Genomic DNA, 23,131 nt, shown 5'->3' on the forward strand with positions numbered 1-23,131 from the left:
CGGACTCTGGTTTAGCATCCAGGAATCCCAAGTCCTATCTCTTGCCATTTTTAGTCCCAATTCTTGATTGTTTTAACTCTGCCATTTTGGGAAAGCCACGGAGTATCAACTATTGGATGCCTCACAAGTCACTAGAGCTCCTGTCATGAACGTTTTTGTGTGAGGTGATATTTGCTGCGCATCTAAACAATTGGAAATAAAGGAAAAAAAAAAAAGGAGGGGAACAGAACAACACAGTAAAAAGTACAGGGAGAGTATATGAATATCTGGCAAAAAAAAATACAGATGGAGCAAAGCATCTTTGGAAAAAATACAGGGAGGGGGAGCTCTAATTTTTTGTTACAATAGTAGCTACAACTCTCTCCTAAAACCAACTTGAATCATGAATTAAAGATGAACATTATTTGCACTCCGTTTTTTACTAAGTACAATCCATTAATCCTTTAAAAATACACTAGAGTGGATTGTATTTAGTAAAAAATAAGGTGCAAATAATGTTCATCTGAATTAAAATATGTTTTAAAGTATTTGTGGTGTTCATAATGTTCGAATATGGTAGATTTTGAAAAAAAAAATTCTAAACCCTGAAAACAAAGATTTAAATCCTAAACCCTAAATTTCTTTTTGGTAAGTCCTAAAGTATAATTCATATACACTAGTTCTTTAACTCCTAAATTCTTAAATTTTATTTTCAAACAAACAAAATCATGATTTAACATTATTTTGGGAGGGAATTGTAGTTACAATTGTAGCGAGAAATTGGAGTCCTTCCCAGTCCGGAAAATATATTTGAGTAAGCATATTTGATCATCAGGGCTCTTCAAGAAATGCAGGAGTAAGAGCACTTGCAATGATGTTATTTTGTTTGGACCAACAAATATGTATGAGGTTTTGTGTTTTGCTGATGTGGTTGTATTGGGTTTTGTGTTTTATATTGAAAGATTGTGTTTTGGTGTAGTTTTATTGGGGACAACATGGAGGGCATGAGAATTTGTTGGCCACCAGGTTGGGTGGGAAGGAAAATGTATAAGAATTTGTGTTTTGTTGATCTGGTTATATTGGGAGATGTGTTTTGTTGATGTGGTTGTCTTGAGAGACGTGTTTGCCTTGACTTTTTATGTAATAGAAGTGGGATCCAATATAAATTTTTGTTGGGCTAGCAAATTAACACTACTTGCTCTAATTAAGAAAAAAAAAAAGTAGAAAGAAAGATGTAAATTCCATATACAAAATTGACCTAATAGAATTATTGTCAACTTCCTAACCAAATCGACCTTTTTGTGTCAATCGTTTTTGCCATTCAAACGGCAGCGTTCCTCGACCATGGATACAGTGACATGCTGAAAGAAAAGTCTGAATTAGGGGGGGAAACACCCCCACAAAGGAGCTCAATCGACCATGGATGGTTGCGATGCTCAGAACTACCATTGTTGCAAGAATGATTTTAACACGATATCCATTCTCTTGGAAATCAGAAATGGAGTCTCGATTCTTCCTTTTCCTCACTCAGTAAGTCCAATTTCTGTCTCTGTAATTTAAGCAATCGGTTTTCGTTTTTTTTTTCTTTCCTGTTAAATTGCTCGAATAGCTAGGAGTAGCTCGTTTGCTTTGTGATCTTTCACGATTTACTGTTACAACCCCAGTTTGAAATTACTATGAATGCTTCTGAAAGTGAGTATCGAACTTCAAGCCTTACTAGGACATGGAATACTTTTCTACCTTGAACTATGGATACAATGCCTGCATCCGCAAACCATATATGCTATTCATCTGATGAGTAATCGAATCATGGAGAATTGGAATAGTGGTCGTGCCACATTTAGTGGTTACCATTTCCACTTGATTGGGAAGCACCGTGTATGTATCAATTTATATTGGTGACTAAATTACTTTTTAAGATTAGACATAATGTTCTTAGTTCCAATACATGGAAGGAAATGGTCAGTGGTTACTCTGTTAAGAAGTATTAGATGCCTACAGACAATGGGATGCCTTGGTCCAATTCTTCTGCTGCTACTTTCCAAAGATGCTAATAGCTTCTTTCTCCCAAGGCCTAAATAGCTGTCAAGTAGCTTTGTTTCTTAGCTGTCTTCTTCTTTTTACTTAGTTAATTGATTAATTAGTAGTCAAACCTGTAGTAATGAATCGTTGAGCTCATGTGATGATGGTGGTAATATGACATTACCAATTTGATTCTGTAAATCTCCAACCAGATGAGAGTTCCTGGACAAAGAAACCACTGTGACATGAATTATAATTATATATTGCAAAGTTGATTGCTTTAAGCTTCGATGCCATTTTGATCAATCATTCTATTCCCATTTTTGAGGGGTGGTTTTGCCCATATATAAAGCAATTAAGCACCCTAATATTGTATTGGTAAAAAAAAAGAAAAGAAAAGAGAAGGTAGAGGCTGGTCATACCTAATAGCACCACCTAAGTGTAGCTACTACCTAGTATGAGCCGCCAAGATCTATGGAAGCCTCTTTTTGTAATGGTGATGATTAATTTTGCACTAGCAGTGGTGAATGTGCTTATCAAGAAGATGCTTGATGATGGAATGAATCATATGGTTATCGTTACTTATCGTCAGTCCATTGCTACTATTTTCTTGGCACCCATCGCCTACTTTTGGGAAGGGTAACGTTTGAAGCTCTTTCTTCTTTCAGGGAAATATTTTGTCAAATCAAATTCATGACTTCATATTGCTAGTTTAATTACAGGAAAAGTGAACGACAGGCAAAGGTTACGGCTAGCATCTTATGCATGCTTTTCTTCAGTGCTCTGGTTGGGTTAGTCCTGAATTTCAATTGATAATCTCTTAAATAATTGTCTGACCCTAAAGTGTTTAGAAATAAGGTGTTTTTTTTTTTTTTGGGTGATGATGATGATGACCATTTGTCTTATAGGATTACACTCACACAGTACTTGTTCCTTTTGGGACTCAAACGTACTACTTCTTCACTCTCTTGTGCAATCCTCAACACAGTGCCTATATGCACATTCGTCTTGGCATTGCCATTTGGGTAAGTATGGACTTTAAGTTTTATTACATCTATTATTAATGCCTGAATGCAACTCCTTGTTGTTGGACTGATTTTAGTCTAGAGAAAGTGAATCTGAAAATCAAGGCGGGAAAGGCCAAGGTGCTTGGTATGCTGATATGCTTAGGCGGAACCGTGCTGTTGATTCTTTACAAAGGAACACCGTTAACCAGCACTGCACATTCACGAGCTACAATCAATTCTAACGCCTCAACTTCTGCCAAGAAGACAGAGGATTGGGTCATTGGTTCTGCACTTTTGATGGCAGGCTCACTTTTTTGGTCATCATGGTTCCTCATTCAAACAAAAATTGGCAAGAGATATCCAAGTAAATATTCTAGCAATACCATCTTGTCATTCTTTGGTGCGATTCAATCGGCAATCGTATGTTTGATTACCGGCAGCCGGAACATCAACATGTGGCTTCTGAAAGGAACATGGCAAATAATTGGTGCCCTTTATACTGTAAGTACTTTCCTTTCCAACTTCCGGAATAGGGAACTTCTAACTGATTAGAGAATTCTGTAATTAGACATACTCTGAAATTAGCTTTACACAGTGTGTGAAATAGGGAGGGAACTCCAGAATTGAGTATAGAGTTTCATATCTGTTGGCAGTTGGCTGTGCCATGCCAACAATGTATATCCATTTGTCATTTGAAAAAAATTTCTAATAAGCTGACTAAATTTGAATTCTAGGCAATAGGGAATTTTAGAGCTCACAATTTGGTGGGGAAATACATTTCCCACACTGTTAGATTATAATTTCACCTTCTATTGAATTGCAGCAGAACCCAGAATCCACCACGAAATACCTTGCACTCAATCTCTTATGTAAGTAAGAGGGAAAGTAATCACTATTATACATGGATAGACACATGGACATCCAAAAGCATATCATTTAGTTAGCCAGCTCATGAAAAGTGAGACCTGATAATTCTCTAGTTAAGTATTTATGTTCTTAAGTCTTAACAGATTGGTAGAATAATGACAGGGGATGGTGGGATCAGGTCTGTGCTACTTGGGGATGTCATGGTGTGTGAAACAAAGAGGTCCAGTCTTCACTGCAGCATTCACTCCATTGATGCAGATATTTGCTGCAATATTTGATATTTCCGTTCTGCACGAACAACTTTTCCTCGGAAGGTTGTTGTTTCCTTAATTTTTCTTGTTCATTAATGGCTTCCATTGTGGTTCACTTCAGTTGATGCTGATGAGATGATATTGACATCCATGCATTTGTTACAATGAAACAGCATTCTAGGATCTGTCCTGGTCGTACTTGGTCTGTATATTCTTCTGTGGGGAAAAAGTATCGAGACACTGCAATGTGATTCGAAGCCAGTCCAAGTAAGCAAAGAAGATGGAGATCGTGATGTGGTATGATATGTCAAATGTAACAATCACTGTCAATTCGAAGCCTAATTATGGCAAGCTGCTGCTTCTTCTTCTTCTTCTTCTTAAGGTCCTTGCCCATAATGAGCAAGTGAGAAGGGAGAGGGACAACATTGATGGAATTTAAACTCCTCATGAACGTGGGGACGGGGTTTACAATTCTTTTAGCTAGAGTTATTATAATTCTCTCTAAAATCATGATTTAAAATGTGTTACTAAGTATTTTGGGTGCTCATATTGTTAAATATAATAAATTTTGAAAGGACCCATGAGTTAGTTTTAAACTCGGACCTGACTAATAGGTGTTTTAGATCGGGCCGAAATCTGTGTGGATTAGTGGGCCAAAGTTCCCCAGAAGTAGGTTGCAAGACCCATAGAACCCTTGAGAAATTTCCCAGCTAGTTTCGAAGTCCCGACCTCATGCACCTAAACCTTAAATCGTAAATCTAAACTTTTTTTTGGTAACGTGGAACCCACCTAATTGTCTATCGACAAACTAGTTGGTAAACCTCATGTCATATGGAAGACCTTGCAACTCTTGTGGACCTGTTCAGATCTAGGTCGAGACCTAGTACAAGAACATAATGTAGAGGGACATTTACACACACTGTGTGTTGAGTAAGGGTCCACCTCATAAATTGTGATTAATGGAAACACTCATGAGATTTGAACTCACGACTTCCCTTCATAATCTCAGCCAACGACCCATTGTTTCTTAAATCCTGAACTTTTTTTGGTGACATAGAACCCACCCAACACCTAGCTGTCCATCTGACAACTGACTGAAAAACTCCGGACCACAGTATATAAGCTAAATATCAAACGGAGCCAAGAACAATATATTTAGATCCGACTCTGAACTGCTCTGGTTGTCTATGGATTCCATCTGAAATGAAGAAAGACCATTTTTTTATACATTAAAATGAGCCGGCCCACCTTAAATAATAAGTCAAACCTAACCTACTCAATGCAAAGTGAAGCGGGCCATAGAGATTCGGCTTGGGTTTTTTATCGACTGGGTCCAACTGATAGTATAAACTAAAAAACAACAGGTATGTTATGTGCATGTCAAATTAGAGCCTATCCAAGCTAAATGTGATTGGTTACTCATACTCAGGCCCCCCACTCAAACATAGCTATTAAAGAGCTCAGGCCCCCCTGTTAACAATATAAAAAAAGCCCCACATTGGTCAGACACAAGTCTACCAATGGGTTTATATGAACAAAACTCACCTCTAACAAACAATTAGGTTTTTTCCTAAGTTTTAATGAGTTGGGTTTATCCCATTTGTTGGACTTAGGATGAACAAACTCATTAGGGTAATCTGATGTATTCATGAGAATCAAAATTCCAAAGCGGACAATAGGAACCGACATTGACCCATTCAGGGACCCTAGGTGAACTTTAAAAATGAATCCTCTTGAGAAAAAAAAATGGAATGTCTCTTATGTTACTTAAAAGTATGAATCTTTTAATAGTATTTTGAAATACAAAATTACTAATTATGTTGGTACAATCAATCTTTGCATTCAGGGGTCCCGAACGAACTTTAAAAATGTACCCTCTTGAGAAAAAAATTGAATGTCGTATATTACTTAAAAGTATGAATCTTTTAGTCGTATTTTGAAATACAAAATTATTAATTATGTTGGTACAATCAATCTTTTCCGCCAAATGACTTTCAATAGACAATATAACTAACTTATTTGGTATTTTTTTAGTATGAATCTTTTAGTAGTATTTTGAAATACAAAATTACTCACTATGTTGACAAAATCAATCTTTTTTGAAATACAAAATTACTAATTATGTGGGTAAAATCAATCCTTTCCGTCCAATGACTTTCAATAAACAATATAACTAATTCATTTAGTATTTTTTGAGTATGAATCTTTTAGTAGTATTTTGAAATATAAAATTACTAATTATGTTGGTACAATCAATCTTTTTCGTCAAATGACTTTCAATAAACAGTATAGCTAACTTAATTTGTTTTTGTGGCTACTATAGTATTAATAGTATAATGTTTTTCAAAAATATGAGGCCATGGAGATTTGGTGACCCAGGGCGACCGCCCGTCTCACCCGCTCTAGAGACGTCTCTGGCGGACAATATAATCGATTGTTTAGCGCGTGAATTTCTGATACGCACTAAAATATAGGTGTTAGAAGGTTGAACCCAATTGTTATTTTGTTTTCCAGTAGGGTGGTGGGGAGAAGGGGAAGGGAAAGTAGTCAAAATACAAGTCCTTTTAGCAAAAATAGAGGAATGATAGTGAGGGGCATGAGCATAAAACTAAAGAAATAGATTCCAGAAAGCGAGTTGAATGGCAGACTACAAAGGTAGTTGGTGGGGTCAGACTCAGACTCAGACTCATCCATCAGAACAACTTGGTTTGCAAGTTCTTTGCTTTTTTTTTTTGTTTTCTATAAAAAACTTCGAATCAGAATCAAATGGTGGGGTCAGACTCATCCATCAGAACAACTTGGTTTGCAAGTTCTTTGCTTTATTTCTATCTCAAAAAAAATCAGAGAATCAAATGGTAAAGAACTTGCGTTGTAGTCTTGCTGGTGGGCTCAGACCCAGCACAGCAACTTGGTTTGCAAGTTCTTTTTTGCTTTATTTTCCATTCATCTTGTAAACAACTTCCGGACCAAGTTGAAGACTTGAAGCATCATCAGAACTTTCTGGAACTTTGAAAGATACTTTTGAGATCCTACGGTTAAGGGGTTTCCACCTTCCACTTTTCATTAGGAAAAGAAAGTTGAAGGCACGGTGACTACTTCCTTGATAAGGTGTGTACAGTGTATAGATATATATACATTCCCCCACCCCAGTGATAGTGACCAACCAACGAGGACAGAGCCCTTTTTACATCTTCTACTGCAACAGCTTCACTGTAATTTCTCAACAATCAGCAGAGCATTTTCATTTTAGGAGGAGGAATGAATGCCACTTCTTCTTCAGTGAGTTCTTTGCTCTGTAAATGACTACTTCTGTAATTTTCTTTGTTGTTCTGAAGTTTATTGATCTTTCATTTTTTTCTTATTAATGAAACATCAAAGCTTGCGAGCCCAAAGGATATGAAGCGTGCTAAAGGTTACAGATTTCATCCAACTGAGGAAGAACTCATCAATCATTATTTGCAGAAGAAGATGCTTGGTTATGAGAACCAAGTCTCAGCCATTGCTGAAGTCGATATCTGCAAATACGAACCATGGGAATTGCCCAGTAAGTAGTTTGAATTTATTTATTGCAGATTGACATTCAGGGTTTATTCTAGGGTTTCTGAAATTTATGTTTTGGGTATATCTGTAGTGAAGTCAAAGCTACCATCGAATGATTATATATGGTATTTCTTCGGTCGTCCTGATTACAAGTATAGAAATAGTAAGCGGGCAAACAGGAAAACAAAAGATGGTTACTGGAAAGTGACTGGAAAAAAACGTAGTATCAAGAATAGAGCCAACAACAAAACCATTGGTATCAAGAAAAATTTGGTATTCTATCGAGGTCGTGTGCCCGAAGGAGTCAAGACTACTTGGATCATCCATGAGTACCATCCAAATTCCTCCTCTTCCAATGGGGTATTCTTCTTTTTTTCCTTTTTCCACTATTTTGTTTTTGTTTCTCACTTCCATGACCAATGCTCCTGCACAGATCATATGACACCCAGTTCATTATCTTTGCTTTTGCTGTTGTTGTTACTGTTACAACCATGGTTTTCAGATCCTCTGATCATCTTTCTGTTTTCTTGTTCATTGATGTGATCATGGAATGTAGGACAGATATTGATTTGTGACTTTTGTTCTGCACAAGTTTCTATTTCTGTTGAATGATTGGTAGCAGCGCAATAGCTTGCATAGTTTCTTGCCAACATATTGATATTGTCCTTTGAATTTGTGTAGAGGGATTTTGTCATATGCCGCTTGAAACAAAAATCACGCGACAAGATCGACAATTCAACTATTGATAAAGGTGAATCAAGACATGATGCAACTTCAGTCGTCGAAAATCATGTGAACGAGATCACATTCCCAGAGGTATGAACCATTACCCCTGGTGGCATTCTGTTACAACAACCTAATCTCAAAGAGCCCGAGGAGCAATTTCAAAGCTAATGCTTGGTATTCTTTGATTCTTATTGCAGATAGACCTGCAATTTCTGGAAGAATTCTTAAGCTCCAACGAAGAGGATTTCAACTCTCCAGATGCACACCAGCCAGAGATGTGCATGGAGCAAGGCCCGCAAAGCCCCTCAGTTGGGAATTTACAAAATACCAACAGCTTTACTGATAACTATAATGTGCCTTTACCTCAATTTGGCACTAGTGATCTACAAGACAATATTACAAAGTGGATGAATTCATCTACTGCTAACCAAGATGTATACTCCATTGATGGAAGTATACCTACTCCGCCTAATGACTCCAGCCCATCAGAGTCATTTGGCAGTCTATTTGTCGACGATATCGGAGGCACCGAAGAAATCGACACATGGGTAAATAGCTGTTTTGAATCAGCTTTTGAAGGCTACTCGTTTAGTAACACCTAAATTATGGTCTAGTGTGGTGTGGGAGTGTGGTATGGCATTGATTATTCTTGCCTGATTCTGCATATTTTTCCTAAACTGCGCAATTAGAGAAAAACATGCAGAAACTAGTGGGAATACAGCAATGCCAGACTTAGCCTTTGGCTTATCTTCAGGAGAAGAATATATCATCAGACCATTGAAGTCTGAAGTGATGTATATATATCTATCTATCTATATATGTATTGATCTCATATTGTCTCAATGTAGTACCAAAGTTATTACGGGTCAGTAGTTGAACCTGAAGGTACTGGGTTTATTTAGTGTCTAAAGATGTATCAACTATTAAGTCTTTATTGTTGAATGACTGTACAGGGAATGTTCCCTGCTCTACCCAACAAGGTCTGTTCATCAATGTAATTGTATTACTGCATTTAGTGTTGTTTTTATGTGTGGAATGAAAAAATCTACTTAATTGCACAACAACATTCTCTATCCTTTGTTATTGCCGAGTTGAATGGAAATTCAACTCCATTTCGGTTGCTCCTTGCTTGGTTTTTTTTAATATATATAAATCACGGAGCAATAACTTAGTTGATTATATGTTTGAGTTTAGTTGATTATATGTTTGAGTTTAGAGTGAATGACACTGAGGTTGGGAGTTCGAACCAATTGAGAGTATTTTTGTAGGGTTTTCTAGTTTCATGGGCTTGTCCATTTTCGGAAAGGGGTTAGGGGCATCATTTTTCTCATATGGGTTTCAATCCGGTCTTATACTCGTCAGCATGGTGTGAATTGTTCTAACGATTCGAAATTTATACCCACTTGGCTGTCTTAAGGGCATTATACTCTGTTTATAGTGATAATATTCTACATCACTCGTCCAATTTTATATCATTCAAGGCAAAAATAATGACAGAAGAATTATACTCTGTTCAGTTCACTCCTTGGAGTGGTGCAATCTCTAAGAAACATATTACTCTTGTGATGCATATAAAGAACAAAGAATTCCTGAAAATGTATATGATAATATAACTGGGTTGGCTTTGTATTGATAAAATTCTTGACTTTGATTCCCAAATTCATCATTCCTGGAAAATCACTAGTTTGTTTGTTACCAGGCATTTCTACTATAACTTGAAGGTGACCTTAAAGGAATAACTTAAAGCTATTTCAATGAAGTAGCCAGCACGCAGTTGTTCAATCGGAAACTTCTTGGAACGCAAAGAAAAGAATATGTATAGGACGGATAAAATATTTCCACATCATAATTAATAAAGTTGTGGGCTCTACTCGCACTAGACAATTGAGTCAGCTCAAAACTCAAGCTGTAAACCAATCCCCCTCCACGATCGGGTCGAAGTTTGTGCGAAGGAAGCCTCTCATGAGCCTTTGACACATGTAAAGAAATAAAATAACGTAGAAATTATTACAACTTGAACCTGATACCTCTCGTATTTATCACAATCAACTTCATCATTACAACCTTAACTAAACTTCTTAGTTTATCCTTCCAGTTTCTCAAGACAACGTGTTAGGAGGGTTTCCTTAAAAGAAATAAACAAAAGAAAATAAAAATGTCTCCTCTTATATATAGACTCATACTCCACTGTCCTTCCTCCCACTCCACTCTCAGAGTAAAATCCATCTTCAACTGCAACTATTTCTTCTCACTCTCTCTACTACGATCACAAGTCAGCCGAGTATCACTTCTTCTCCGGTGAGTTCTCTCTTTCACTGCTTCTTTTTGTATTCTCCTTTTTATTCTTTAATTTTGGTGTTTGTTTGTTTTTCTTTCTTTTTTTGGCTTCATCTCAACTTAAATTGAAGATGACGAGCTCAGAAGACATGGAAACACCAGGTTTCGGATTTAATCCGACTGAGGAACAGCTAGTCAACTATTACTTACGCAATAAGATCTGTGGCAATGATGACAAAGTCTCTGCAATTGCAGATATTGGTGGTATTTGCAATTACGAGCCGTGGGAGTTACCCAGTAAGTACCATTTATGTCCGATCAGGCTTAATTTGTTATTAGGGTTTTTTTCTTTTATTTTCCTCTGTAGTATCTGCATCTGAAAATTTAATTTCAATTTAATTTCGAGCTCTGTGTAGAGAAGGCGGCGATACCATCAAAGGATACATGGTATTTCTTTTCTCGTCCAGATCGCAAGTATAAAAAGAGTGGAAACAATAACAGAGTCACAAGGGCTGGTTACTGGAAAGTGACCGGTAAGCCACGGGAGATCAAGAACAGAGCCAAGAACCAAGTCCTTGGTATCAAGAGAATTTTGGTTTTCTATGAAGGTCGTGTGCGTGACCCACTCTGGACTCAATGGACCATACACGAATATCAGCTGAATCCCTCTTCTTCCAATGGGGTATTTTACGCTATTTCTTTCCTTCTTCTTTTTTTTTTTTTTTCATTTTCTTTGGTGTTTTGTGATCTACTTGCTGTGGGTGTATGATTCTCATCTCTATGGCTCCTTTTAATTACTTCTGTTTATTTGGATTTTGTGTCTAGTCCATCTAGGGAGACTGAGAGGAGGCTAAATTTTATGTTATGCAATTTTCCAATATGATTCTTGTTTTGAAGCAAAACATATTTCCTGGCACTTGCTCATTACCATGACCAATGCTCATGCACAGCATCATATGACAACCAGTTCATTAGCATCTGTAGTGAGTGTTGTGTTCTCTAAGAGTGTACTGAATACTGTAGAATTTTGTTTGAGACTTCGAGTAATCATCAAAAGTCTTTGTTGCTAATAGTATTGAATATATGACAAGTGGGGAGTAATTTTGATGTATGACGTTAGTTTTCAAGGAAGTTTCTGTTTTTGGTCTTTATGTTCAAGCATGCTTGCCTTTCAACTTATTGGTCTTTCAATTTGTGTAGACGGATTATGTTATCTCCCGCTTGCATAAAAAACCACCCAAGAAGAGACTCAATTCATCAGGTGATGAAAGTGAACCAGGTCATGACTCGGCTTCTGAAGTTGAAAATCCTGGTACAGATTTCACATTGCTAGAGGTATGGAAACTCCTTGTTTTGTCTATCATCTGTCTACTATCAACTTAATCACAAAGTGCACGAGTTGCAATTTCAAAGCTAATGCTTGGTGCTCTATGAATCTTATTTCAGATAGACCCACAATTTGAGAAAGATTTCTGGAACTCTAACGAGCAGGGTGTCACCTCCCCCACAGCTCAGCTGCCGGAGTTGTACTATTGCCAGGGCCCTTCTAATGTTTATCATCAGCACACCAATGGCGTTACTGATGGTTATATTATGCCATTGTCTCAATTTGGCTCCGGTTATGAGCAATACAACAACATAGAGGCGGTGAAGTCGCATCAGGCTATCCAGGATGCACAATACCGCAGTGGAAGTATGCACACTGCCCTTGATGTCTCCAGTCCATCAGAGTCATTGGTGCATATTGGGGATATCGATGACACTGAAGCAGTCAGGGCAGATGGATTTTTGTGGGGGACGCACATGATGCAGGGGCTCTCTTATGATGATCTTCAAAAAACCAATTGTGTTGCTGATGAATATGATCTATTGTCGCCTCAATTTGGCGCTAGTGGGCAGCAAGACATGATCTCAGAGATGGTGAGCTCTTATCCTACCATCCAAGATATGCACCTTTACCCCGAAATTATGGAAATTGCCCCTAGTGACTCCAGCCCATCAGAATATTTGGGAAGTCTGCCCGCTAAGGATATGAGTGACGCCGAAGTAATCGACGAATTCTTCGCAAACTATAGTGATGAGATTGGGCTCGGTGATTTGGGCGTCCTTCTGCATGTTTTTCCTACACATGAAAATAGAGAAAAATAAGCAGAAAGACGTAGCAATCACCTATGGAAAACCCCCCTACAACATATGGAATGTCTATCATGTGGCACGATACTATGTCCTTCATGAGACAAGGATGTGGGTGTATCATCATCATGGTTGTTTCCATGCGAACCCGCCTTCTTGTCTCATGGATGACATATATCGTGCTGCATCATAGCATTCCCTTAAATAAAATGTGATGCTTTTGAGAGTTATCGGTTGTAATGCTTTTGAGTGTGATTAGTTTTATTTAGGGTGTAAAGATGTAGTCAGCCTTGTTGAATGACTACTCTACTTGAACAGGATGTGTTCTATGTAATTTTACTTCTCCAGTTTGTGTGCTATGTTTTTTGGTATTTATAAAGGAAGTTCCTCTTGTATTGTACACTAGTTTCTCTTTGCTTGTTTATGTTTGCCTCTTGTCAAGGCATCCTTTGCTTTCTAAAAATATTGAAAGAGGTGTGGACCATAGCTTCCATTAATTGAAAGGGGCAGGGGCAACCCACAACTACTGTCAAGGCACCCAACTAAAATCAGTTGTGCTATTTGATAAAGAACTAATATTTTAGTCCTAGATATAGACCTTAGTAGTTAATAACGTATTAAGGAAGGAGTCAGCATATAGAGACACCAACCAACACATCAAGACTAAGAAGCCAATTTGCATTATTTAGTATTGCACTCTCTCACTCAATCATTCACTCATTCGCAACTTCCTAGAAATTGGGATCATTGTGGACACAAATTTTTTTGGGTTTTTTATATCATGGAATCACGATTTATGTATAAAGACCACAAATATTAAAACGTATTAATAATACTTCAAAACAATAACACACTCACAAAAAAAAATTTAGAATTCTATGTCGGGTTCACGATTTATGAAGAAATATCGCAAAAGCAAAAACACAATAATAAAATTTCAAAACAATAACAATAACATAAAAACACAAAAAATAAAATAAAATATTGGGGTATTTTATGTGAGAGCATTCACATTGTTATCTCTTAACAGATTCTCTATTTTATCTATAAAATACCACTTTTTGACAGTTTACAGATTCTCTATTCAATAATCACTGCATCAATATCTCTATTTTAAATCTCTATAGTATTAAAATATTAGTTTCGTCTTATTTTATTATTCCTGATATATATTACATTATTTCAAGTAACAATTATAATATTAACAAATATATATTCTAATTTTTTTAATTTTAGACAAAATAATTCGTAAAAATATAATAATAATAAATAATTTATAATAAATTAAAAAATTTTGTTGATTTTAAGCAAAAGTTTAATTGTTTAACAAATACAATGGAGTTTATATTATATTTTTCGAAAATTAAAAATATTAATAAAAAATAATAAATAGTAAAGTAAAAGTAACCAATATGTGTGAATTTGGAGAATTCATTAAGGTCCACCTTTCGAGAATTTATTGTGGTCCACTTTTTTGATTATTTTATTATTAAATTGAGTTCAGATCACCCTATTGATTCGCCAGTGTTATTGCATCAGAAGGGGTCAATCGGGATTTCTCAGACTTACTACAGATACCAATGTACACAGGTTTTTCATGAAATTTATCGGTTTCACTCGCTATTTTCCATACAGATCAACTTTTATTGCAACCAATGTGAATGCTCTGATGCATTCTTGATTCACAAATATATACTGCGAACACAAAAACACAGAAAATATTGAGTTATTTATATCATGGGTTCACGGTTCACGAATATAGACCCTAAATACAAAAACACAACAAGAGAGTGGAGGTTGTTTACGAACTCTGCAAGTACATCCTTCACTCTCTTGTTTGCGACCACTATCTAGTGTCTCTAGAGATATGCACATACATGATATAGAGACATCAGACATACTGACAAAAAACAAGAGGTATTAATAATAGGTTGGATCTAGGTGGACTTGTGGGTTAGGATAATAGTTTAGTGGACTAGGTCAGTGCCAGTGGGGCCTCTTTTTTTGGTTGGGGCTTTCACATTAGCTCATATTTAGGGTTAATGAAAATTTGTACCAAAACATATTCAAAATCTGTATAAATCAGCTCTAAAATTTACATAAAAAAACTCCAAAATCTGAACCAAAATAGCTCCAAAATCTGCACCAAAGCAGCTCTAAAATCTGTTTAAAACAGCTTCAAAATTCTACACAACACAGTTTCAAAATCTACACCAAAACAATTCCAAAATCTACACCAAAGCAACTATAAAATTACGAGAGAATCCACATGAGCTATTTGGAAACGATGAGGACAGATGAAAGATGTCGGGTAGATTATGAAGATCAAGAATTGGATATCATAGATATAGACAGATTGCAAGTCTGGTTTGGTTTGGAGTGGGGAGGGTGTGTTAATCCTATACCTAGAAAAAACATATGATTAAAGGTAAATAGATCAAAGTTGGGGTGTGATTAGTACAAACTGGGATATTAATAAAGCTCACCAAAAAATGACGCAGAAATTGCTACATGAACCTGATACCACAGTCAACTTTACCATTCCAACCAAAACTAAACTCGTTTGCTTAGCCTTTCCGTTTCTCAGACAACGTGTTAGGAGGGTTTCCTTAAAAGAAATATACCAAAGAAAATAAAAATGTCTCCTGTCCTTCTATATAGACTCATACTACACTCTTCTTCTTCGCACTCCCACTCTCAGAGTAAATCCTTCCTCAACTGCAACTATTTCTTCTCACTCTCTCTACTACGATCGCAAATCTGCCGAGTATCACTTCTTCTACGGTGAGTTCTCTCTTTCACTGCTTCTTTTTGTATTCTCCTTTTTATTCTTTAATTTTGGTGTTTGTTTTTTCTTTCTTTTTGGCTTCATCTCAACTTAAATTGAAGATGACGAGCTCAGAAGACATGGAAACACCAGGTTTCGGATTTAATCCGACTGAGGAACAGCTAGTCAACTATTACTTACGCAATAAGATCTGTGGCAATGATGACAAAGTCTCTGCAATTGCAGATATTGGTGGTATTTGCAATTACGAGCCGTGGGAGTTACCCAGTAAGTACCATTTATGTCCGATCAGGCCTAATTTGTTATTAGGGTTTTTTCCTTTTATTTTCCTCTGGAGTATCTGCATCTGAAAATTTAATTTTAATTTAATTGCGAGCTCTGTGTAGAGAAGGCGGCGATACCATCACAGGATACATGGTATTTCTTTTCTCGTCCAGATCGCAAGTATAAAAAGAGTGGAAACAATAACAGGGTCACAAGGGCTGGTTACTGGAAAGTGACCGGCAAGCCACGGGAGATCAAGAACAGAGCCAAGAACCAAGTCCTTGGTATCAAGAGAATTTTGGTTTTCTATGAAGGTCGTGTGCGTGACCCACTCTGGACTCAATGGACCATGCACGAATATCAGCTGAATCCCTCTTCCTCCAATGGGGTATTTTACGCTTTTTCTTTCCTTCTTTTTTTTTTTTTTTCATTTTCTTTGGTGTTTTGTGATCTACTTGCTGTGGGTGTATGATTCTCATCTCTATGGCTCCTTTTAATTACTTCTGTTTATTTGGATTTTGTGTCTAGTCCATCTAGGGAGACTGAGAGGAGGCAAAATTTTATGTTATGCAATTTTCCAATATGATTCTTGTTCTGAAGCAAAACATATTTCATGGCACTTGCTCATTACCATGACCAATGCTCATGCACAGCATCATATGACAACCAGTTCATTAGCATCTGTAGTGAGTGTTGTGTTCTCTACGAGTGTACTGAATACTGTAGGAATTTTGTTTGAGACTTCGAGTAATCATCAAAAGTCTTTGTTGCTAATAGTATTAAATATATGACAAGTGGGGAGTAATTTTGATGTATGACGTTAGTTTTCGAGGAAGTTTCTGTTTTTGGTCTTTATGTTCAAGCATGCTTGCCTTTCAACTTATTGGTCTTTCAATTTGTGTAGACGGATTATGTCATCTCCCGCTTGCATAAAAAAACACCCAGGAAGAGACTCAATTCATCAGGCGATGAAAGTGAACCAGGTCATGACTCGGCTTCTGAAGTTGAAAATCCTGGTACAGATTTCACATTGCCAGAGGTATGGAAACTCCTTGTTTTGTCTATCATCTGTCTACTATCAACTTAATCACAAAGTGCACGAGTTGCAATTTCAAAGCTAATGCTTGGTGCTCTATGAATCTTATTTCAGATAGACCCACAATTTGAGGAAGATTTCCGGAACTCTTACAAGCAGGGTGTCACCTCCCCCACAGCTCAGCTGCCAGAGTTGTACTATAGCCAGGGCCCTTCTAATGTTTATCATCAGCACACCAATGGCGCTATTGATGATTATATTATGCCATTGTCTCAATTTGGCTCCGGTTATCAGCAATACAACAACATAGAGGCGGTGAAGTCGCATCAGGCTATCCAGGATGCACAATACTACAGTGGAAGTATGCACACTACCCTTGATGACTCCAGCCCATCAGAGTCATTGGTGCATATTGGGGATAGCGATGACACTGAAGCAGTCAGAGCAATGGCAGATGGATTTTTGTGGGGGACGCAAATGATGCAGGGGCTCTCTTATGAGAATTTTCAAAAAAAAAATTGTGTTGCTGATGAATATGATCTATTGTCGCCTCAATTTGGCGCTAGTGGGCAGCAAGACATGATCTCAGAGATGGTGAGCTCGTATCCTACCATTCAGGATATACACCTTTATCCCAAAAGTATGGAAATTGCCCCTAGTGACTCCAGCCCATCAGAATATTCAGCAAGTCTGCCCGCTAAGGATATGAGTGACGCTGAAGTAATCGACGAATTCATCACAAACTATAGTGATTCGGATTGGCCTCAGTGGTTTGAGCGTACTTCTGCATGTTTTTCCTACACACGAAAATAGAGAAAAATAAGCAGAAACACGTAGGACCTATGGAAAGCCCACCCTACAACATATGGAATGTCCATCATGTGGCACGATACCATGTCCTTCATGAGACAAGGATGTGGGTGTATCATCATCGTCGTTGTTTCCATGCGAACCTGCGTTCTTGTCTCATGGACGACATGATATCGTGCAACATCATAGCATTCCCTTCAATAAAGTGTGATGCTTTTGAGAGTTATCGGTTGTAATGCTTTTGAGTGTGATTAGTTTTATTTAGGGTGTAAAGATGTAGTCAGCCTTGTTGAATGACTACTCTACTTGAACAGGATGTGTTCTATGTAATTTTACTTCTTTAGTTTGTGTGCTATGTTTATTGGTATTTATAAAGGAAGTTCCTCTTGTATTGTACACTAGTTTCTCTTTGCTTGTTTATGTTTGCCTCTTGTCAAGGCATCCTTTGCTTTCTAAAAATATTGAAAGAGGTGTGGACCATAGCTTCCATTAATTGAAAGGGGCAGGGGCAACCCACAACTACTGTCAAGGCACCCAACTAAAATCAGTTGTGCTATTTGATAAAGAACTAATTTTAGTCCTAGATATAGACCTTAGCAGTTAATAACGTATTAAGGAAGGAGTCAGCATATAGAGACACCAACCAACACATCAAGACTAAGAAAGCCAATTTGCGTTATTTAGTATTGAACTCTCTCACTCAATCATTCACTCATTCGCAGCTTCCTAGAAATTAGGATCATTGTAGGCATAAATTTTTTTCGGTTTCTTATATCATGGAATCACGATTTATGTATATAGACCACAAATATTAAAACATATTAATAATACTTCAAAACAATAACACACACTCACAAAAAAAAAATTAGAATTCTCTTTGTCACGGGTTCACGATTTATGAAGAAAGATCGCAAAAGCAAAAACACAATAATAATACTTCAAAACAATAACATAAAAACACAAAAAAAAAGAAAAAAAATTTGGGGTATTTTATGTGATGCATTCTTGATTCACAAATATAGACTGCAAACACAAAAACACAAAAAATATTGAGTTATTTATGTCATGGGTTCACAGTTCACGAATATACACCATAAATACAAAAACACAACAAGAGAGTGGAGGTTGTTTACGAACTCTGCAAGTACATCCTTCACTCTATTGTTTGCGATCACTATCTGGGGTCTCTGGATGTATGCAAGTACATCCTTCACTCTATTGTTTGCGATCACTATCTAGGGTCTCTGGATGTATGCACATACATGATATAGAGACATCAGACATACTGACAAAAAACAAGAGGTATTAATAATAGGTTGGATCTAGGTGGACTAGTGAGTTAGGATAATAGTTTAGTGGACTAGGTCAATGCCATTGGGCCTCTTTTTTTGGTTGGGGCTTTCACATCAACCCATATTAGGGTTAATGAAAATTTTGTTGGGTCATTAGAGGGTCCTGCCCCAGTGACCCATGAGTGGGTCCCCCTCTCTGTATATATGTAACTCTCCTTCTACTTAGGTAACAATCCCTTGAAACCTACACCAAACTAGTAGTTTGCAGCCACTAACTCTTCTTTTCCGTTAGTTGATCAAGAGCTAGCGTAAGATGACGAGTCGAGCAGAATAGATCTGAAACGAATGCCAAGGTTCAGATTTCTACCAACAAATGAAAAACTCATCGAACATTTCCTAAAGCTATGTTGGAGTCCCACATCGGCTGGGAATGATCTTAGTGACTTGTATAAATGAGGGTACACTCCCACCCTCTATTAGGCCTTTTAGAGGGTGGACAATGGGAACCCAAAATGTTAACAAGCTCAAGTTACTCGACTACGATGACCAAGTCTCTGTTGTCATTGCCGAGATAGCTATATGAAAAAATATGAGCCTTGACAACTACCTCCTCGTAAGTTACCAACCCAAACTGAATTAATTTACACTACTTCTTAAAGATTATTGTTTATGCAATCAAGTTTTTGCAGGGCCGTCTCTAGTTTACACTACTTCTTAAAGATTATTGTTTATGCAATCAAGTTTTTGCAGGGCCGTCTCTAGTATTTTTGAGGCCCTATACAAGTTAAGAAAATGAGGTCCTCATCCCCTAAAATAATTTTTTTTTTTATAAATCTGAAATACAGCATATCTAATAAATCCAAAATGCAATATAATTAGAACACACATACATTATCACCAATATCTAATAAATTAAGCAACTCAAACTTATAAATTTATTACATTAAATGAAACCAAATGACGCTAAACCAAATAACTCATGAGGGAGGGGCCTCACTTGTACGATTCGGATTTGATTTGTTACACGGCAATCAAAATTCTAGGTCAATGAATTACACTTTTTAATTTTTATATATGTGATGGCGTGTCATTTTGTGTTTGGGTTAATGAGTTTGTTTTCTTAAATAACAATATATTAAAATATTTTTTTATATCAATTTGCAAGTATACTGTACTGTCTATAAACACCTAAAAAGCTATACAACTTAATAAAAAGTGAGGTTTCTCCCATGAGAGGCCCTAGGCAACTGCCTGTCTGACCTCCTCAAGGAGCCGGCTATGAGTTTGTGGTTGTTCAATGTGTGTTGCGGCAGCCACAGAATTAGATAATGATACATGATACTGCTTTGCTTTACTCGTCCCGATTGCAAGTTCGCAAAGAGTAGACGCGCAAACAGGAAAAGCATTAGTGGGTATTGGAAAGTTAATTACAGGGAAGAATGCAGCAAAAATTGTGGGTAAAAATTAGGGGTGTAAAAAACCAAACCACACCGTAATCCAAACCATAAACCAAACCGAAAAAAATCATTTGGTCCGGTTTTTCGGTTTACGGTCCGGTTTCGGGTTAGAAAATACAAGTTAATCGGTTTTCGGTTTACGGTCCGGTCTCAAAAATTATAATTCGGTTTCAAACCGAAAACCGAATAGTAATTTAGGTTTAATAATATTTTTATAGTTTTATATAAGTAAAACAATTATATAAAACAATATATACAAATTAGTCTTTCGGGCTTTCGGCCCAGTTTCTTTATTTTGGCCCGATTTCTTCTTTTGACCCAATTTTCTTCTTTTGGCCCAATCACAACAGCCCAAACCGGTTTAAACCGATAAAACCGAAAACCAAACCGAATTTTTCGGTTCGGTTTAAAACGGTTTGTACATATTAAACGGTTTGGTCCGGTTTATAAAAACAACAAACCGAAAATATTCGGTTTCGTGGTTTTCGGTTCCAAACCGAACCGTTAAACCGAACTTCCACCCCTAGTAAAAATAACGGACAATTGGTAGTAAGAACACTTTAGACAACTTAATTGTAAAAAGGTCATGGACATTTTTAAAATTGTAAAAAAGTGCAATTTAAGGGTAATTTGGTCATCTGACTTAAGATATTTTTTAGTTTATACCTACAATACCCTCCTCTTTCTTTTTCTTCTTCTTCTTCTTATTCTCCCTCCAACTATCCAACTCTAGTGTGTCCTCTCTTTCTCTCCTTCTTCTCTACTAAAAGTTATCTCATTCTTTCTCTCCTTCTTCTTCTTCTTCTTCTTCTTCTTCTGGTTCTCGATCTGGTTCTTCGTTGTCTTCTTCTCCGTTTTTGGCCGAGTTTCTCCTCTCTTCATCTCCTTCTTCGTCGTTGCTCAATCTGGACTGCGTCGAGTTGCTCTGCTTTGTTTTTGACAGATCTGGACTATGCTTCGTTGTTCAATCTGGGTTGTGCTTTGTTTTTTTGCAGATCTGGACTCTGGTTCGTTTTTTGCAGAGATGTATCACTATAGTATCACCATAGTATCACCAACACCAAAAAACCACTAAAATGATGAAACTAGTATGCATACTTCATCTTCCTAACTACTTTTCCTTTCTTGATTTTCTTTTCTTGGTTACCTCTCTTGTTCGTTTTGAAAAAACATTTACAAGTGCAGAGATGTATCACTATAGTATCACGAACACAAAAAATTCATTAAAATGATACAATTGAACCAATATGCATACTTCTTCTTCCTAATTACTTTTCCTTTCTTGGTTTTCTTTTCTTGGTTTGTACATCTCTTGCTCGTTTTGGAAAAACATTTACAGCTGCAGAGATGTATCACTATAGTATCACGAACATCAAAAATCCACTAAAATGACATAATTGAACCAGAAAGACATGTAATGCTATCAAATTTACATTCTAACATTTATATCATCATTTTATGAGCCAAAAATATAAATTGAACACTAAATTGGATCTTCTATTTAAAAGTATCACTATTGTATCACAATTCGTGGAGAGAGAAAATCAAAATTGAGGTTATTTTGGTAAAAGATGATCCCCAGTGTACTTTTTTAAAAGGATGTTTTAGTGATTGCACTTTTTTACAATTAAGTATAATCTAGTGTACCGGCCTCCAAAAGTCCCTAAAAATAACTATGGTGTTCTATGAAGGTCGTGAATCGTGGCCTGTGGAATACTTGGGCTTTCCACAAAGAGCGTTAGAAATGAAATTGGGCTCTTCCTAATTGGAAAACTCTAGGCCCTTTTCGATTGAAATTCGCATTATTTGGGCTCCTAAATCTTAATTCTTATAGTGGAGCCCAATTGTTTTTTAAAAAAAGAGGGCCTTAATCGTAATTTACATTACAAAAAATGCTCCATGGACTATTAGCTCAATTTACATATAGAATAAGTATCATGCAATAAACAGAATAAGTATAAACTTTCTCTGTGTGTTTTCTTTTAAGATTCGTGTATGTGTGTATATATATATATATTCGCATTGGTTGGACTATTATGAAAATTATTGGAACCCCTGTTTTTCACCAACTTGTTGACAGAAGCACCTTGTGATACGATACATTAGCTTCTAGTGGCTCCCAAAAAAGTTATTTTGAAGTCAAACAATGCCATCTTACTTTCCATTAAAGTCTAGAAAACGATCAGTTTTCTTATTCTTCTTTTTCCTCGATTTTTTGATTGATTGATCGATTATTGTCAATTTAGTCGGTTTTCTTGTAAAAAAATTGACATAAATTTAACCGTCCTACTTGGTTAACCTAATCTCCACTTCATCATGCTATGCTTCAACAATTTGAAAATTTAAAAGATATAAATAAATACATGTTCAAAATAATGTCAACCTAAGTTGACATGGGTATTTTGATTAAGCGATTGTTACTTGTTAGTTTAAAAGTATTTAAGAAGTATTTCAATCGCAAAAGCAAAACTTTAGGGTATGTTTGGTATTACTTTTGTTTCTTGTTTTTTGTATTAGTTTTCAAAAAGTAGAAAATAAAAACAAAAAATATTGTTTGTTTGTATTTTCTGTTTTGGTTTTTATGAAAACCAAAAACAGGTTTTCAAAATTTTTGAAAACAAGAAAAAAAAGGTTTTTAAAAGTTTTGGAAACAGAACTAGCTATACTTATTATAGGTTGTAC

General features: G+C 36.5%; 4 protein-coding genes across 9 annotated transcripts; all 4 read left to right on the top strand.

The window, feature by feature from the left end:
- Positions 1-1,328: 1,328 nt before the first annotated feature.
- LOC120003701 (WAT1-related protein At3g30340-like) lies at positions 1,329-4,700 on the top strand. 4 transcript variants are annotated; one of them, XM_038852738.1, is made up of 7 exons: positions 1,396-1,509; positions 2,523-2,640; positions 2,724-2,792; positions 2,910-3,026; positions 3,104-3,509; positions 4,038-4,189; positions 4,300-4,700. In XM_038852738.1, coding segments are annotated over exons 1-7 (993 nt in total). In that variant the 5' UTR covers positions 1,396-1,508; the 3' UTR covers positions 4,430-4,700. The 4 variants fall into 4 exon arrangements, with proteins under 4 accessions (XP_038708665.1, XP_038708667.1, XP_038708668.1 ...); XM_038852737.1 differs by lacking the exon at positions 2,523-2,640 and having other exon boundaries at positions 1,329-1,509; positions 2,713-2,792; XM_038852739.1 differs by lacking the exon at positions 2,523-2,640 and having other exon boundaries at positions 1,329-1,509.
- Positions 4,701-7,024: 2,324 nt separating this feature from the next.
- LOC120003740 (NAC domain-containing protein 71-like) lies at positions 7,025-9,453 on the top strand. 2 transcript variants are annotated; one of them, XM_038852806.1, is made up of 6 exons: positions 7,025-7,405; positions 7,505-7,670; positions 7,758-8,026; positions 8,348-8,482; positions 8,590-9,039; positions 9,141-9,453. In XM_038852806.1, the coding sequence occupies exons 1-5, from the start codon at positions 7,385-7,387 to the stop codon at positions 8,992-8,994; spliced, it is 996 nt and encodes a 331-aa protein (XP_038708734.1). In that variant the 5' UTR covers positions 7,025-7,384; the 3' UTR covers positions 8,995-9,039; positions 9,141-9,453. The 2 variants fall into 2 exon arrangements, with proteins under 2 accessions (XP_038708734.1, XP_038708733.1); XM_038852805.1 differs by having other exon boundaries at positions 7,026-7,405; positions 8,590-9,035; positions 9,137-9,453.
- A 1,108-nt stretch (positions 9,454-10,561) lies between these two features.
- On the top strand, positions 10,562-13,204 carry LOC120003220 (NAC domain-containing protein 19-like). Of its 2 annotated transcripts, XM_038852103.1 has the most exons (5): positions 10,562-10,690; positions 10,801-10,966; positions 11,086-11,351; positions 11,870-12,004; positions 12,116-13,204. In XM_038852103.1, exons 2-5 carry the CDS (start codon positions 10,801-10,803, stop codon positions 12,815-12,817), a joined length of 1,269 nt encoding a protein of 422 aa, XP_038708031.1. In that variant the 5' UTR covers positions 10,562-10,690; the 3' UTR covers positions 12,818-13,204. The 2 variants fall into 2 exon arrangements, with proteins under 2 accessions (XP_038708031.1, XP_038708030.1); XM_038852102.1 differs by having other exon boundaries at positions 10,582-10,966.
- Positions 13,205-15,510: 2,306 nt separating this feature from the next.
- On the top strand, positions 15,511-18,047 carry LOC120003761 (NAC transcription factor 29-like). Its single transcript, XM_038852835.1, has 5 exons — positions 15,511-15,586; positions 15,692-15,857; positions 15,977-16,242; positions 16,759-16,893; positions 17,005-18,047. The coding sequence occupies exons 2-5, from the start codon at positions 15,692-15,694 to the stop codon at positions 17,701-17,703; spliced, it is 1,266 nt and encodes a 421-aa protein (XP_038708763.1). The 5' UTR covers positions 15,511-15,586; the 3' UTR covers positions 17,704-18,047.
- The last annotated feature ends 5,084 nt before the right edge of the window (positions 18,048-23,131 follow it).

The sequence above is a fragment of the Tripterygium wilfordii genome, chromosome 8 (assembly GCF_013401445.1).
Source record: "Tripterygium wilfordii isolate XIE 37 chromosome 8, ASM1340144v1, whole genome shotgun sequence".
NCBI classification, from domain to species: Eukaryota; Viridiplantae; Streptophyta; class Magnoliopsida; order Celastrales; family Celastraceae; genus Tripterygium; species Tripterygium wilfordii.

What these genes read in the sequence shown, in the direction of transcription:
- LOC120003701 (XM_038852737.1), top strand. Translation starts at nt 1,399, where the DNA reads ATGGATGGTTGCGATGCTCAGAACTACCATTGTTGCAAGAATGATTTT. An exon ending in GTCTTGGCATTGCCATTTGG is followed by an intron (nt 3,027 to 3,103) that starts GTAAGTATGGAC and finishes GACTGATTTTAG; the next exon opens with TCTAGAGAAAGTGAATCTGA. An exon ending in TAATTGGTGCCCTTTATACT is followed by an intron (nt 3,510 to 4,037) that starts GTAAGTACTTTC and finishes GAATAATGACAG; the next exon opens with GGGATGGTGGGATCAGGTCT.
- LOC120003740 (XM_038852806.1), top strand. Translation starts at nt 7,385, where the DNA reads ATGAATGCCACTTCTTCTTCA. An exon ending in ATTCCTCCTCTTCCAATGGG is followed by an intron (nt 8,027 to 8,347) that starts GTATTCTTCTTT and finishes GAATTTGTGTAG; the next exon opens with AGGGATTTTGTCATATGCCG. An exon ending in ACGAGATCACATTCCCAGAG is followed by an intron (nt 8,483 to 8,589) that starts GTATGAACCATT and finishes TTCTTATTGCAG; the next exon opens with ATAGACCTGCAATTTCTGGA.
- LOC120003220 (XM_038852103.1), top strand. Translation starts at nt 10,801, where the DNA reads ATGACGAGCTCAGAAGACATGGAAACACCAGGTTTCGGATTTAATCCG. An exon ending in ATCCCTCTTCTTCCAATGGG is followed by an intron (nt 11,352 to 11,869) that starts GTATTTTACGCT and finishes CAATTTGTGTAG; the next exon opens with ACGGATTATGTTATCTCCCG. An exon ending in CAGATTTCACATTGCTAGAG is followed by an intron (nt 12,005 to 12,115) that starts GTATGGAAACTC and finishes ATCTTATTTCAG; the next exon opens with ATAGACCCACAATTTGAGAA.
- LOC120003761 (XM_038852835.1), top strand. Translation starts at nt 15,692, where the DNA reads ATGACGAGCTCAGAAGACATGGAAACACCAGGTTTCGGATTTAATCCG. An exon ending in ATCCCTCTTCCTCCAATGGG is followed by an intron (nt 16,243 to 16,758) that starts GTATTTTACGCT and finishes CAATTTGTGTAG; the next exon opens with ACGGATTATGTCATCTCCCG. An exon ending in CAGATTTCACATTGCCAGAG is followed by an intron (nt 16,894 to 17,004) that starts GTATGGAAACTC and finishes ATCTTATTTCAG; the next exon opens with ATAGACCCACAATTTGAGGA.